General features: G+C 42.9%; 1 protein-coding gene across 1 annotated transcript in view; it reads left to right on the forward strand.

Moving 5' to 3' along the window:
- The window catches only part of MAPK12 (mitogen-activated protein kinase 12), a 124,352-nt gene that overhangs the window by 35,629 nt on the left and 74,038 nt on the right, over positions 1-14,685 (forward strand). Inside the window, exon 3 of the mRNA XM_089684535.1 lies at positions 6,822-6,880. Within this exon, the coding sequence (XP_089540661.1) occupies positions 6,822-6,880 (59 nt within the window). The remainder of the gene's footprint in view (positions 1-6,821; positions 6,881-14,685) is intronic.

Below are 14,685 nucleotides of genomic sequence, written 5' to 3' on the forward strand. Positions count from 1 at the left end.
GCATAAGTTTCTAATGTTGGCCCTGGATATTAGAAGCACCCCCCCAAGTGACGCCTTTTCAGAAAGTAGACACTCCAAGGTATTTGCCAAGGGGCATGATGAGTGTTTCGCAGATCTCATTTGTTTGTTACAGGTTTTTGGAAAACAGAAAAAAAAATACATTTTCATTTTCTCTTTTTCTTTTTCAAAACCCTGTGACAAAATATCTGCAAAATACTCACCATCCTCTTATCAAATTCCTTGGGTTGTCTACTTTCCAAAAAGGGGTCATTTGGGGGGAGGGGGGTGTTTTTACTATCCTGCATGTTAGGGCCTCCGAAACTGATAGGGAGTGAGGAAATATGCTCTTTGAAAGGCTGGAGGTGGTCAGTGGATTTTCGGAGCCTGTATGTAGCTAGGCTACCAAAAAGTATGTGGTATCCTCATACGTGGGAGAAATAGCATATATACCCATGGAATGCGTGAGCAATATATCATTTAACCGCTTAAGACTCGCCCACAGTACATTTACTGCTGCAGGGCGGGCCCTCTGCGCAAACTAACTTATATATAACTATAACTAATATATATATATATATATATATATATATATATATATATATAAATATATTATTTGCGCTCCCGTGGTTTTCACGCCCCTCCCAGATAGTGTCAGATTGCCAATCAGTACACCAGTAATCAATTTAACACCTTGATTGCCAGGAACACGCTCATACACAATAAACCTCCATTGCTAGTATAGTGGCTGAACGGAATCAATATCTTTGATCAGATCAGCACTATACCAGTGTTCACATTAGCATAGTGTCCCCACATCATTCGCAGGATCAGCAACAGCACCTATGTTTAGCCCCTACGCTCATTGCTCCCCCAGCAAGTGCACTGATGCATTGCACACAACCACAGTGTTCGCAGAATCAGGCCTGATCTCTGCTAGCACTTGCAGGCAAATTTTGACTCTCATATGCAGCAGAGTACCAGTACTAGTGCCGCTCTACCTTTTGGTGAACTGGCGAGCACCAGCGGCCTAGTACATCCTGGTCTTTCACATACCAGCACTGCAGTATCACTTGGTGACGTGGCGAGTCCCATAAGTGCAGTACAAGCTGGTGCCACCAAGAATTTGCACACAGGCCCGTAGAGCCCCTAGTACCCTTCCGGGTGTGCTTGCAAATCCCGATTGGCAGCCCACAAATTCTGCAGCACCTGTACTTCCCCCATTCACTGCCCAACCCGGATTTCAGGTGGAAACAGCAAATTTAACTACTCCCCTTGATTTTTTTAGAGCTGTTTTTCATGGACGATCTGTATGCATTGATTGTGGATCAAAGCAATTTATATACACAACCATTTATCGCCGCCAACCCAAATACGAACCTTGCCAGACCATTTGTGTGGAAACCCATTACGATTTCCGAATTAAAATTTTTTTTGGGCCCAACCCTCAACATGGGCATTACTAAAAAAAAAAAAAATGAATTGCGGTTGTATTGGTCCACAGACCCGATTCATCATATACCCGTGTTCTCTGCTGCCATGGCGAGGCATAGATATGAGAGTATCATGTGTTTTATGCATTTCAACAACAATACACTCTGTCATCCTCGGGGTGACCCTGAATTTGACCGGCTCCACAAAATTCGGCCCCTCGTAAATCACCTTAACCAAAAATTTGCAGATGTTTACAGACCCCACCAAAAAATCTGCTTTGAGTTCCTCATTCATTTTTCTGGCCGCCTTGCATTCAAACAATTTCTCCCCAGCAAGCGTGCCAGATATGGGGTCAAGATGTATAAGATCTGTGAAAGAGTAAAAGGCTATACATATAAGTTTTTGGGATTTACGAGGGAAAAGATAGTCACGTGGAGCCCCCCGGGTGCTTAGACTACATGGGGAGCAGTGGCAAGATAGTTTGGGACTTGGTGTCATCCTTTTTCCATATGGGGTACCACTTATACGTGGCCAATTTTTATTCAAGACACTATTTAGACATTTGTACAATCTTGGAATTGGTGCATGTGGCACTGTGCGACTTAATGTGTGCCCGCCATTAGAAGTGGGTGGATGCAGGGCGGTATATTCTAATGGTGGGCATACCACACACTTTTTCTGGCAGAGATTTCTTCTTTTTTATTCATTCAGTCCACAGGCTGCATAGAAATAAAACCAGCATATATACTCATCAAGGACCAGCGACGTACTGGTACATCACTGGACTTTAAATAGTTATACCAGGATGATGCCTACAGCTGCAGGCATCATCCTGGTATCATTTTTTTATTAAGCCGGCGATTTGGCTTTCACATAAAAGCAATCCTAGTGACTAATTCGCTGCAGGATTGATTTTAAAAGCAGCGGGAGAAGATGACCCCCCCCCGCTGCCTTCCACAGCCTTCTTGGGCAGTCCCGTGCCATTGGGGGAACCTGAGAATGCAGCCAGTGTTTCGGCCAGTTGACCATAGAGCTGATTGGAGACCGGAATGGGGCCAATCATCTCTGTAGTCTGATCTGAAGCTACGATCATTTCATCACTTCAGTTTCGCAGGGTATAGACAGCGCCATTTGTAAATTGGGAAAGCATCTGATCACACCGATCTTGGTAAGATTAGATAATGTAAGGGCAGAGGAGATACCTAGAGTCCCCCCGGCGCATGCACACCTGCGTGCGCTAGCGTTAACCCTGTGGCGGTATGTAAACAGCAGTTGCACCATGCATGTGAGGTATCGCCGTGAACGTCAGATCAAGGGCAGTAATTCTAGGTCTACAACTCCTCTGTAAATCTAACCTGGTAGCTTGTAAAAGCTTTTAAATCCTTGCCTATGGATATTAAAGTATGCAGTTTGTCGTCATTGCATGGGAAATGCGCAGTTTTAAAGCAGGTCATGTTTGGTATCTAGTTTCTCGGCATACCATCATCTTTTATATTTTACCAAATAATTGGCCAATATATTGTGTTTTTTGTGCATTAAAAGTAAAAAGTGTATTTTTTTTTTTTTTTTAAATTTGAAAAATCGCTGTGCGAGTACTAGGTGACATAAAAAATTGCAGCACCCACCATTTTATTTACTAGGGTGTCTGCTTTAAAAAATATATAATGTTTGGGGGTTCAAAGTAATTTCCTAGCAAAAAATACTGATTTTCATGTGAACAAAAACTGTCAGAAAAGGCTTGATATTCAGGTGGTTAGAAGAGTGAGTGATGTGTGGCATAAACTTCTAATACTGGACATAAAATGCCCCCACCCCCCAAAATTAACCCTTTTTGGAAAGTAGACACCCCAAACTATTTGCTGAGAGGCATGTTGAGTCAATAAAAGAATTTATTTTTATACCACAAGTTTTTGGAATACGACAAAAAAAAAATATTTTTTTGTTTTTTACACATAATTGTCACTTAAATTATTTATTGCTCACACATACCATGAGTATATGTGGAATTACTCCCCAAAATACAATCTGCTACTTCTCCTGAGTATGGGGGTACCACATGTGAGACTTTTTGGCAGTCTAGCCAAGTACAGGAGCCCAAAATCCTATAAGCACCGTCAGGCTTTTAAGGGGCTTTATTTCCTCATTACACTTCCTGACTACCTGGCACAGTTTCACTGACCCCTTTATGGAAAGTAGACATCCAAAGGAATTTGATAAGAAGCATGAGTATTTTGCAGATCTCGTTTGTTGCCACAAGTTTTTGCAAAACAAAGAAAGAAAACAAAAACATATATATTTTTTCTTTTCTATTTTTATATTTCAAAACCTTGTGAGAAAAAATGAGATCTGCAAAATACTCATCATACCTCTTCTTCTTTTTTTGTTTTTTTAAATTTCCTTGGGGTGTCTACTTTCCAAAAAGGAGTCATTTAGGGGGGGTTGGTACTATCCTGGCATTTCAGGGCCTCAGAAACTGTGATGGGTAGTAAGAAAGTGAAATGAAGTTTATGCACCTTCAGGCTTTCAATGTGGTCATTGGATTTCAGGCTCTTATGTGGCTAGGCTCCCAAAAAGTCTCATACGTGGTATCCCCATACTCGGTAGAAGTAGCAGAATGTATTTTGGGGGTGTGATTCCACATATACCCATGACTTGTGTGAGGAATATATAATTTAAATGACAAACTTTTTTTTTTTTTACACAAAGTTGACATTTTCCAAAAACTTGTGAAAAAAAAAATCTTCCGTGGACTCAATATACCTCTCAGCAGATAGCTTAGGGTGTCTACTTTCCAAAAAGGGGTCATTTGGGGGTGTTTGTACTATCCTGGTATTTTAACACCTCAAGAAATGTGGTAGGCAGTCAGAAAGTAAACATGGGAGGAATAGTGCCCCATCATTGGTGTCAGTGGGAAGAAACGTGCCCCATCATTGGTGTCAGTGGGAAGAAACGTGCCCCATCATTGGTGTCAGTGGGAAGAAACGTGCCCCATCATTGGTGTCAGTGGGAAGAAACGTGCCCCATCATTGGTGTCAGTGGGAAGAAACGTGCCCCATCATTGGTGTCAGTGGGAAGAAACGTGCCCCATCATTGGTGTCAGTGGGATGAAACGTGCCCCATCATTGGTGTCAGTGGGAAGAAACGTGCCCCATCATTGGTGTCAGTGGGAAGAAACGTGCCCCATCATTGGTGTCAGTGGGAAGAATCGTGCCCCATCATTGGTGTCAGTGGAAAGAATCGTGCCCCATCATTGGTGTCAGTGGGGGGAGGAATAGTGCCCCATCGTTGGTGTCAGTGGGGGGGAGGAATAGTGCCCCATCGTTGGTGTCAGTGGGGGGGAGGAATAGTGCCCCATTGTTGGTGTCAGTGTGTGTGGGGGGGGGGGGGAAATGGTGCCCCGTCATTGGTGTCAGTGGGGGAAGGGGATAGTGTCCCAATATTGGTGTCAGTGGGAGGAACAGTGTCCCATCATTGGTGTCCGTGGGAAGAATAGTGCCCCATCTTTGGTGTCCGTGGGAGGAATAGTACGTCATTGGTGTCAGTGGGGGGGGGAATAGTCCCCCGTAATTGGTGTCAGTGGGAGGAATAGTACTCCATCATTGGTGTCAGTGGGGGGAGGAATAGTGCCCCATCATTAGTATCAGTGACACCAATGATGGGGCACTATTCCTCCCACTGACACCAATGACACTTAACTTGCTGACCCCTGTTCCAGCATGGTGCTGCTGCTGCAGTCGGCATACCTGGATGGAGCAGCACCATCTGCACGGCACACTTACCTGTCAGCTGTCCTTCACTCCGGCCTCTCCCTCACTCGATGTTCGTGGGGCCGCTTGGCTCTGCCTCCTCGCAGGTGATTGGCCGCCTGTATGCCTTTCTGAGCTACAGTTCTGGCGCCCAATCACCAGTGAGGAGGCGGAGTCGAGCGGCAGCGCGAACATCGAGTGAGGGAGTGGCCAGAGTGAATGAAGGAGCAGCGCTTCCTGGACTGGATCGTCGTGAGACTGGGACACAGAGCCAGGTAAGATACAGCAGCCCCCTGCCCGCCCCTGTACTTAGTGTCCCTTCCTCGCGGCAAATATGCCCCTGCAGGCGGGCCGGATAAATGTCCTCGGTGGGCCGTAGTTTGAGGACCCCTGATTTATACCATAATTTTTCACAAAAAGCAATCAATATACAGTTACTGGAATTTTTTGTAACCAAAAACATGTAACAGAATATATTTCGGCCTAAATTTATGACGAAATGTGAGGTTTGTTTTATATTTTTTATGACCGAAATGAGAAAATATAGTGTGGTGTGTTTTTTTTTTTTTTTTTTTTTTTTTTTGCTTTGTTTTATAGCTCCAAAAATAAAACACACACAGGTGATCAAATACCACCAAAGGAAAGCTCTATTTGTGTGGAAAAAAAAGTAGGACGTAAATTAATTTACGTACCATATTACATGACCGCATAGCCCTGAATAGCAAAAAGAGGCCTGGTTATGGTCATTAAGGGGGGTGAATCCTCAGAATGGAAAGTGGTTTAAGTGACTTTTGTGTAAAATAAATTAAATAAAATTACATTTTCCAAAAATTTGTAGCAAAACAATAAAAACTTCCATGACTCAACATGCCTCTCAGCAAATTCCTTGGGGTGTCTACGTTCCAAAAAGGGGTCGTTTGGGGAAGGGGGGGGTTGTAGTGCCCTGGCATTTGTGCACCTCGAGATGTGATAGGCAGTTTGAAAGTAAAAGCTGTGTAAATTCCAATGTATATTTACCATAGTTTGTAAACACTATAACACAAATTGATATACATGTATTTAGGAATTTTTTATACCAAAGACATGTAGCAGAATACATTCTGGCCTACATTTGTTACTAACTTTGAGTTTACTGGATATTTTTTATAACCGAAAGGGTAAAAATATTTTTTTCATTTTTTTTTCAAAATTTTTGGTCTTTTTTTTGTTTTATATCACAAAAAAATATAAAAACCTAGTGGTGATCAAATACCACCAAAAGAAAGCTCTATTTGTGTGAAAAAAAAAAATATAAATTTTGTTTGGTTATATTGTTGCATAACCGTGCAATTACCAGTTGAAATGGCACGGTACCGAATAGCAGTAAATGCCCTGGTCATTAAGGGGGGTAAATCTACCGGAGGGCAAGTGGTTAATTGTGTATACATGTATGCAAATTGGTTCCTTTATGTAGATACTAACGTATTATTCCTGGACACTTCATATCCATATACATGTATATGGAAGTTGGAATTATTCCTCCTTTTTTCTTCACTTGGTTGACTTTATTTTGCATGTTTGTGTTTTAGGAATACATATGTACTGTATGCAGTAAAAAATGTAAGCTATTGCACGATTACTAACTATTCTGCTTCGCTGTTGTAGGTAATTGGGCTGCTGGATGTGTTCACACCCGACTTGACGCTGGAGAAATTCAATGACTTGTAAGTTGTCACAATTTGTGGTAGATTGTTCATTGCAGTGCACTGTAATTTACACGCAATTACTGCCATACATTTTATTTTTAGATCCGGCTATCATTAGTGCAGGTTTTCTAGCAGTGTGGTGTGGTGTTCCTAGATGTTTCCTCAATTTTTAACGATGATGTAATGTATGGAACTATGTCAGCTCCTCTTTTTTACTTGACTATTAACTGTGAAATAGCCTTTGCAGTCCTTTCTAGCTACATACCGAACATATTTTCAGTTAGGCCTTTCAGTGATCCTCCTTTTTAGAAGCAAGTTACAACATGGTGTAAGATGTACTGAGACATGTGAGACTTGTAAATGACCCCACCTTGATCAGCTTGCTTCCATTACACATTTTGTATGTATTTTGTAATTTGGCTCTTTTTTGTTGAGTGTGCTCTACATCACAGAGGTAATAGCAAGGCTTATTAGTATAGTGTGAAGAGGCATGGTGCTAATTAACCTACGCAACCCACAAGTCTGTTTTTATTTCAAAGACTTCTAAAAGATTGTTTTCTTGGTAAGGGTTGCCACAGGTAATTTTGTCCTCTGTGAGTAGAAAAGCCAGTTACTCCATAAAATGTAGGAAACAATAGGATCGGTGCTGCCTTATCGTGTTTCTTACATTCTCCTGCCTTCCCTGTCTGCTACAGGCCACCAGCTATACCTGCTATGTAATGATTCCAACATTATGATCAGATGTATTAGTGAACTGCCGCTGTCCCTGTCTGTCACGTACCTGGTAGGAAACTGAATTGACAAGGTCGGCCTCACTTGTATCTCCAGCCCAGGCCCCACTGAAGGTGGAATAGATGGTGCCAAGGGGCAGTAGGATCACCAGTGCCGGCAGATGTTTGATAGCAGAACTCGCAGCAGGAGATGCAGGCTTGAGAAGTCAGGCAGGACACCAGGCTAGGAGCAGATGTGATGCAGGCTTGAGAAGTCAGGCAGGACACCAGGCCAGGAGCAGATGTGATGCAGGCTTGAGAAGTCAGGCAGGACACCAGGCCAGGAGCAGATGTGATGCATGCTGAAACAGCCAAGGCTAAAGGGGCATTCCGCATGTACTGCAGGTTTTGGAACAGTGGTTTTTGAAGCTCTCAGCAAGCTTTAGGCAGGAATACTGTGATGACTCGAGCTGTTACAAAGGAAGGACAAAGCAGACATTCCGAAGTAGTATGAAGCCAAGTCAGAAGCAGGAGCAAGGTCTGAGGTAGCTGGGGTTAGAAGCAGGTGGACAGTGAGGTGCAGAAGCGTGGTCAGAAACGAAGCTGGGGTCAGGAACAGGTGATCAGAGGTACAGGCAAAATCCAAGATCAGGTCCGTAACGAGCAGGGTCATCAACAAAAATCAGATACAGGATACACGCAGGCCACAGGAAAAGCTAAAGCGCATCCCTTAAATAGCCTGTTTGGCGCCAGAAGCTGTGGTTACTCTCCCACGTGCATGCTCGTGTTTCTGTGCACATGCGCAAGACTATGCTCTTTTCTATTTGCGATGTGCCTTTGCTCATTTCTATGATGATGCTATGCGCATGTGCATATCTACAGTATGTGCCTGTTGCTATACTGGAATTCCCTTACACTGTCTTTTAAAACAGCAAGTTAAAATACCGTATTCAAACCCCCTTCACTTTTTTCAAGTTATTAAGTGAAATTTCAGTTTTTTTCTTTAGGTACTTAAGTGTTCAAACCCTTTACGAAGTACTTTGTTGAAGTACCTTTGGCAGCAATTACAGGCCCGATTTTTTTGTGGATATGACGCGATAAGCTTTGTACACCTGTATTGGTGGTTTTTCTGCCATTCTTCTTTGCAAATCCTCTCAGGCTCAGTCAGGTTGGATGGGGACTGTCAGTGGACAGGCAATTTCAGGTCTCTCCAGAGATGTTCAAGTCAGAGCTCTGACTGGGCCACTCTAGGACTTTTACAGAGTTGTCCCTAAGCCACTCCTATATTGTCTTGACTGTGTGGATCGTTGTCATTTTGGAAGTTTAACCTTCGGCCCAATCTGAGGTCCTGAGCGCAGTGGCACATGTTTTCATTGAGGATATCTGTGTACTTTGCTCCATTTGGGTTTCCCTCAACCATAACCAGTCTCCCAGTTCCTGCTGCTGAAAAACACCCCCCCAGCATGATGCTGCTAACACCATGCTTCACTGATATTGGTCAGGTGGTGAGCGGTGCCTTCTTTCCTCTAGACATAATGTTTAGAATTGAGGCGCAACTGTTCAATCTTCCTTCCATCAGACCAGAGAATCCTTGTTCCTCGGTCTGAGCATCCTTCAGGTGCTTTTTGGCAAACTCCAAGTGGACTTTCATGTGTTTTGCAATGAGAGAGGCTTCCATCTAGCCACACTGCAATAAAGCTTAGGCCAGTGGAGGGCTGCAGTGAAGGTTGTCCCTCTGGAACTTTGTCCCATCTTCACCTAGGATCTCTATTTGTTGGCAGGAAGGTTGGAGAGAAGCCTGTCCAGGGTAACTTTTTTGCAAAATGTCCTATTTACCAAAGGCACACTTTTTTATAGCTAGGATATTTTGTAGTGAAAGTGATTTTCTTTATTAAAGATATATTTTATATTCTTTCATACTCCGTAGCGGAGTGCACAACACTTATGCTGTGCGCGTCTTTAATGTCTTCTGTCCTGCTGAATCCTCTTGCAAACATCAGAGCTTATACAACTGTTTAAATGTGTTTTATGCCAGTTATTAAACTCGGTGACATCTAAAGATAACATAGAAGTGTCCTGACATCCCTTTAAGGGTCCCTTTTTAAGGTAGTATTACACACTGCTTTCTTTTTTTTAATTTTTTTTAATCCACTGCCTGGAGGGAAATGTTCCATGGTAGATGATTGTTTGCCCATTACATACATAAAAATGATCACGGACACTGCTTCCTTAATCTCCTGGGTAGGGAAGCGCGTGAACTGAGCACGTCACAGGGTACTAGTCTCTTGGACAGCCCGGGCTCATGCTGCTGTCAATCAGGCTGCTGAAGGAGGGATGAGCAGGGGAATGACTTGCCACTGTGGCTGTTCTCTGACTGTGGACACACGCAGCATAGGGACACTCGGCCGCAGTCCCATCTGGGAGTACACATGCAGAGGGTGGCTCCATAGAGACTCTGCAAAGGGATGGAACCACCCTAAAGCAGGAACTAAGGTAAAGTTTTCTTTCAAAGATGTGATGCAAAACAACTGCAGGCTTCAGTTGAACAATACACAGCAGCCTAGTTAGTTCTTGGGTCTGCAGCACTATAATATTTTTTTCATTTTAGGGTTTAATAACACTTTAAAGCTTTTTAGTCTGCTTATATTTTTTTTTCCCCTAGTTTTTCCCTCCCCAGCCCCCCACCCCTAACCCCGCCTCTCAAGAGGCCTGATGCATTACTAATATATTAAAGGGATGCAAGGCTCAGATATTTTGTTTGAAAAATAACAAACAGGTCATACTTGCCTGCTCTGTGTACAATGGTTTTGCACAGAGCAGCCCCAGTCTTCCTTTTCTCAGTACCTGTGCTCCTGGCTCCTCTCCTCTGCTGAGTGCCCCCAGCTGCTTGCTCTGAGGACACTTGCGCATGCTCACTCCTGAGCCGCCTCTGTCTGTAAGACACACAGAGCATGGCTCAGCCCTGTCCCCTGCTTCCTCCTTACTGCCAGTGATTGGCAGCAGTAGGAGCCAATGGCTTCTGCTGCTGCTGTCTCAGCCAATGAGGAAGGAGAGACCCAGGAGAGCTGATACTAATGGATCAATGGATTGAGATCAGTCTCAGCTAAGGATTAGGGGGGCTGAGCTGCACACTGAAAAGTTTTTTTTTGTTTGTTTGTTTTTGTTTTTTACCTTTTTATGCATGTATAGCCTTTAGAACCACTTTAATAGTAAAAAGGTCAAGTCTGAGCATGTATGCCCTTTGCAAGATAATTTTGAGATGGCTCAAAACTGATATGGTTCAGAAACATGTAGACAAAATAAGTGAATGCACCTGGACCAGATGGCTTACTCCCATGTTTCCTCAAAGGGTTGTTCTCTGTTGTTGCAAAACCATTGGTTCTAATTTTTTTAGAGACTCTTTAATGACTGGTATAGTACCACTGGATTGTGGTAGCGTCTTGTGGTGCCGATATTTAAAAAGGGATCACTCTTTACCAAGTAGCTAAAGAGCTTTTATAGGTACACTTCTATAGTCGAAAAAATACTTGAGAGTTTAATAAAAGACCACCTAGAAGAGTTTTAGCTGGAAAACAATATTTAAAGCGATGGTCATAAGGAATTCACGAAAGATCAAAGTTGGCAAATTTGATTTCTTTTTATGAGGAAGTAAGCAACAACTTAAAGGAGTGACTGTGGTTATAGCATACTTTTAGGATTTTGCAAAAGCATTGGTTAGAGTTCCCACACACAGCTATTGTATGTTTTAGAGCCTACAGGCCTAAAGTGGTTTGTAAACTTCAGACGTGGAATATGAGCAAAGAATGTTCTTCTGTAGGGTGTACTTGTCTCTATCCAGAGCATGAAGTATCATTTTTGTCTGCTGCCTCATTCCCCTGCCATAAGCCTGAGTAACTTCTGATGAGTTTTCCTGACACCAAGGGAAAAATGGCGATGGGGAATGGCACAGCCTGTGACTGACAGCCTCAGCTCTGAAGCTGTGTGATGGGGGTGTGTCCCTTCCCTCCAATCAGCTCTCCCTGAGTGTAACTTCTGCTCCCTGCTCCCTGCCCCCTGCTTTTCTGAGCTGAGAGCTCCTGCATAAATTCTGCACTTTGAATAGATGTAGGGAATAGACAGCTGTAGATAAATAGGTACAACTTATGCAGGAGGATTTGTTTCATCTCTGTATCGCATGAGGATAATAATTTCACTGGGTATATATATTGGCCTACTACCAAGGTATACAACATCGAAATTTGATTGGTTCAGCAGGAACCAACTGAGTTTTGAGGTGTGTACTCCCCTCTCTGTTCAACAGATGCTGGTTGTTGGACCCTGCTGGAAAACCAGCTTTCAATCCATGCTTACAGCCAATGGCTCCAGTGCTATAATAGAGCATCGGGGAAGATCCCTTCATCCACATTGCTTGTGTGGAAGCAGGGATAGAAGTGTGTGTGTGTGTGTGTGTGTGTGTTTTAGAAATACACTTTTTTTTTTTTTTCCCTCCTGTTCCCAGCTACATAAGAGCTTGAGTAAGAGAAACAGCTATACACTGATCTTCCCGTGAATGGCTGTGCAGGGGGTTGTGACAGGACACATCCGATCATTGGAGGACAGCAGGCTGATTTTTTTTTTTTTTTTTAGCATCCCAAGAAAGCTAACTGCGGTGTGTTTTCCTGCTCAGTGGTGGTCCGTGTTTAAAAGATAATTTTACCTTTGGGAACATGTTACATGTTCCACCCATTTTTAGGGGCTGCAGTTGTGATTTCCTCCCTCCCTGTGATAGCAGTATGGGAAGAAGTTCCCCGTACTAGCTGTCAGTTTTTGAAAACAGCGTGGCCGTGTGTAGCAAGTCCCAACAGCCTTTGCGGGTGTTGGCTTGCAGTTCTCACTGACCTTCCATGGCGCTGTTGAGCACTGTGGCAGTTCCTTGAGTCTTCCTGTCAGACTGTATCTGCTTACCCATACGGGATGTACAAGGAGGCAGATACACTGACAGTCTGCAGAATTCCTGCATGACACCAGCAATCTGCTGATGACTGATGCAATGTTTTCCAGGATCAAAAAAAAGTTCATGCTTTTTTTTTTTTTTTTTCTTTTTTTACCTGCAAATATATGAAATTAACTTTTCCTTTAATAGGAAGGAAGGGACTGGCAGGATCACCAAGGTTTCACACAAAGGAAGCAATACAAAGAGAACAGGATACTTTTTATTAGTGATACACCAATATATCAGCAGCTGAAAATGAGGTTATTGGCGTTTTTCCAATAGAAAACAAAAAAGGTACCGATTTAATGCCGAAATTCACCTTTTTATAACATGTTGCATATTACACCCATATTCGGGGTGTAAAATGTGAAAGAAGTGGCCTCTGCTTTGACAGCTAGCTGGGGATCTTTTCCTCCGTGCTAGCTGTGAAATTTAGAAAAAAACAAAAAATAAGGTCTGTGTGGAGCTCCGCCTGCCCAGCTGCATCACTCATTTAGGCTCCATGTACACAGCTGCTGATAAACTCACGTTTAGGATCTTTTCTGCGTTTTTTTTTCAGCAGCCCCTGAATTCTCCCTAATGTTTTCCTGTGTGTCCATGTACACTGTCGTTCACAGGCAGTGGAGTTTACAGACCTTTTTTGAGTAAGAGTAGATTTTATCAGCGTTTTCAAACGCCAAACACGTGTAAACACGGCTAACCGCATTTATAAGTGTTTGCGTTTGGAAACTTTTTTTTAACTCTTCCATTTCCAGATGCTGTCCAGAGCCTTTTTTCATCATGAAAAATGCATGCAAAGCATTTTCCCAGTACTTAAATGGACCTGGTACACCATACTTTGAGGTTTCACATGAAAGAAAATATGTTAGACACTGCTGCAATAATTTCTGCACAGAAATGAACTGGAACACATCCAAACATCACAAAAATAGACAGCTAATTTCAACAAATACTGCTCTCTGCTTCTGCTTTCTCTATTTCTCTCAAAATGTCTGAAATTGTTAATTTTTTACTGCGTTTCAGTGCATTCTAGCACTGAGGTTACGTTTTAAAAAAAAAAAAAAAAAAACTTCTAAATGCAAAGGCACATAAACGCGGTATGCAAACGCGGCTAAACAGACTTTTTTTTAACCTACGTTTTCCAGCAGTCAGTTTCCATCGTTCAGAAGTGTCCCGTGTACATGGAGCCTTACAGTATTCTGTGAATGAAAAAACAAGTCCCGAGAGCCTTATCGGCTTGTAGTTCTCAATGCACTACCATGGCGCTGGGAGCGTTGTGTCGTTAATTGGTTCTTCCTGTCAGAGTGTGTCGGCTTGCTTGTATGGAATTTATGGGCAAGCAGATATACTGACAGGTCTGCAGGCGTCCTGCATGGCACCAGCGAGCTGCTGATCGCTGGTGCAATGCTTTCCACTCTCCTGCAATGAAAAACAATACATATATTTTTATTTTTTTCTACCTGCAAAAAAATGTGCATTTATTATTTTTGGTCAAAAAGTGAACTTATAAGTATTCACAGCGCTTAACTTTTGCCACATTTTGTTATGTTACAGCCTTATTCCAAAATGGGTTAAATTAATTTTTTTTCCCTCAACATTCTACAAACAATACTCCACAATGACAACGTGAAAGAAGTTTGCGTTGAAATCTTTGCAATTTATAAAAAAAAAAAACACGTACATAAGTATTCACATCCTTTTGCTTAATACTTTGTTGAAGCCCCTTTAGCACCAATTACAGCCTCAAGTCGTTTTGAGTATGATGTACAAGCTTGGCACACCTATTTTCGGGCAATTTCTTCCATTCTTATTTGCAGTACCTCTCAAGCTCCATCAGGTTGGGTGGGGAGCGTTGGTGCACAGCCAATTTCAGATCTGTCCAGAGATGTTCAAGTCTGGGCTCTGGCTTGGCCACTCGAGGACATTCACAGAGATGGCCTGTAGCCACTCCTTTGTTATGTGGGCTGTGAGCTGTGTGCTTAGAGTCGTTGTCCTGTTGAACGATGAAGTCACCCCAGTCTCAAGTCCAGAGCGCTCTGGACCAGGTTTTCATCAAGGATGTCACTGTACATTGCTGCATTCATCTCCTTCAATCCTGACTAGTCTCCCAGTTCCTGCCGCTGAAAAACATCCCCCCAGCA

This window comes from Staurois parvus, unplaced genomic scaffold, assembly GCF_062004578.1.
Source record: "Staurois parvus isolate SC_StPar_1 unplaced genomic scaffold, SC_StPar_1.0 ptg000019l, whole genome shotgun sequence".
NCBI lineage: Eukaryota > Metazoa > Chordata > Amphibia > Anura > Ranidae > Staurois > Staurois parvus.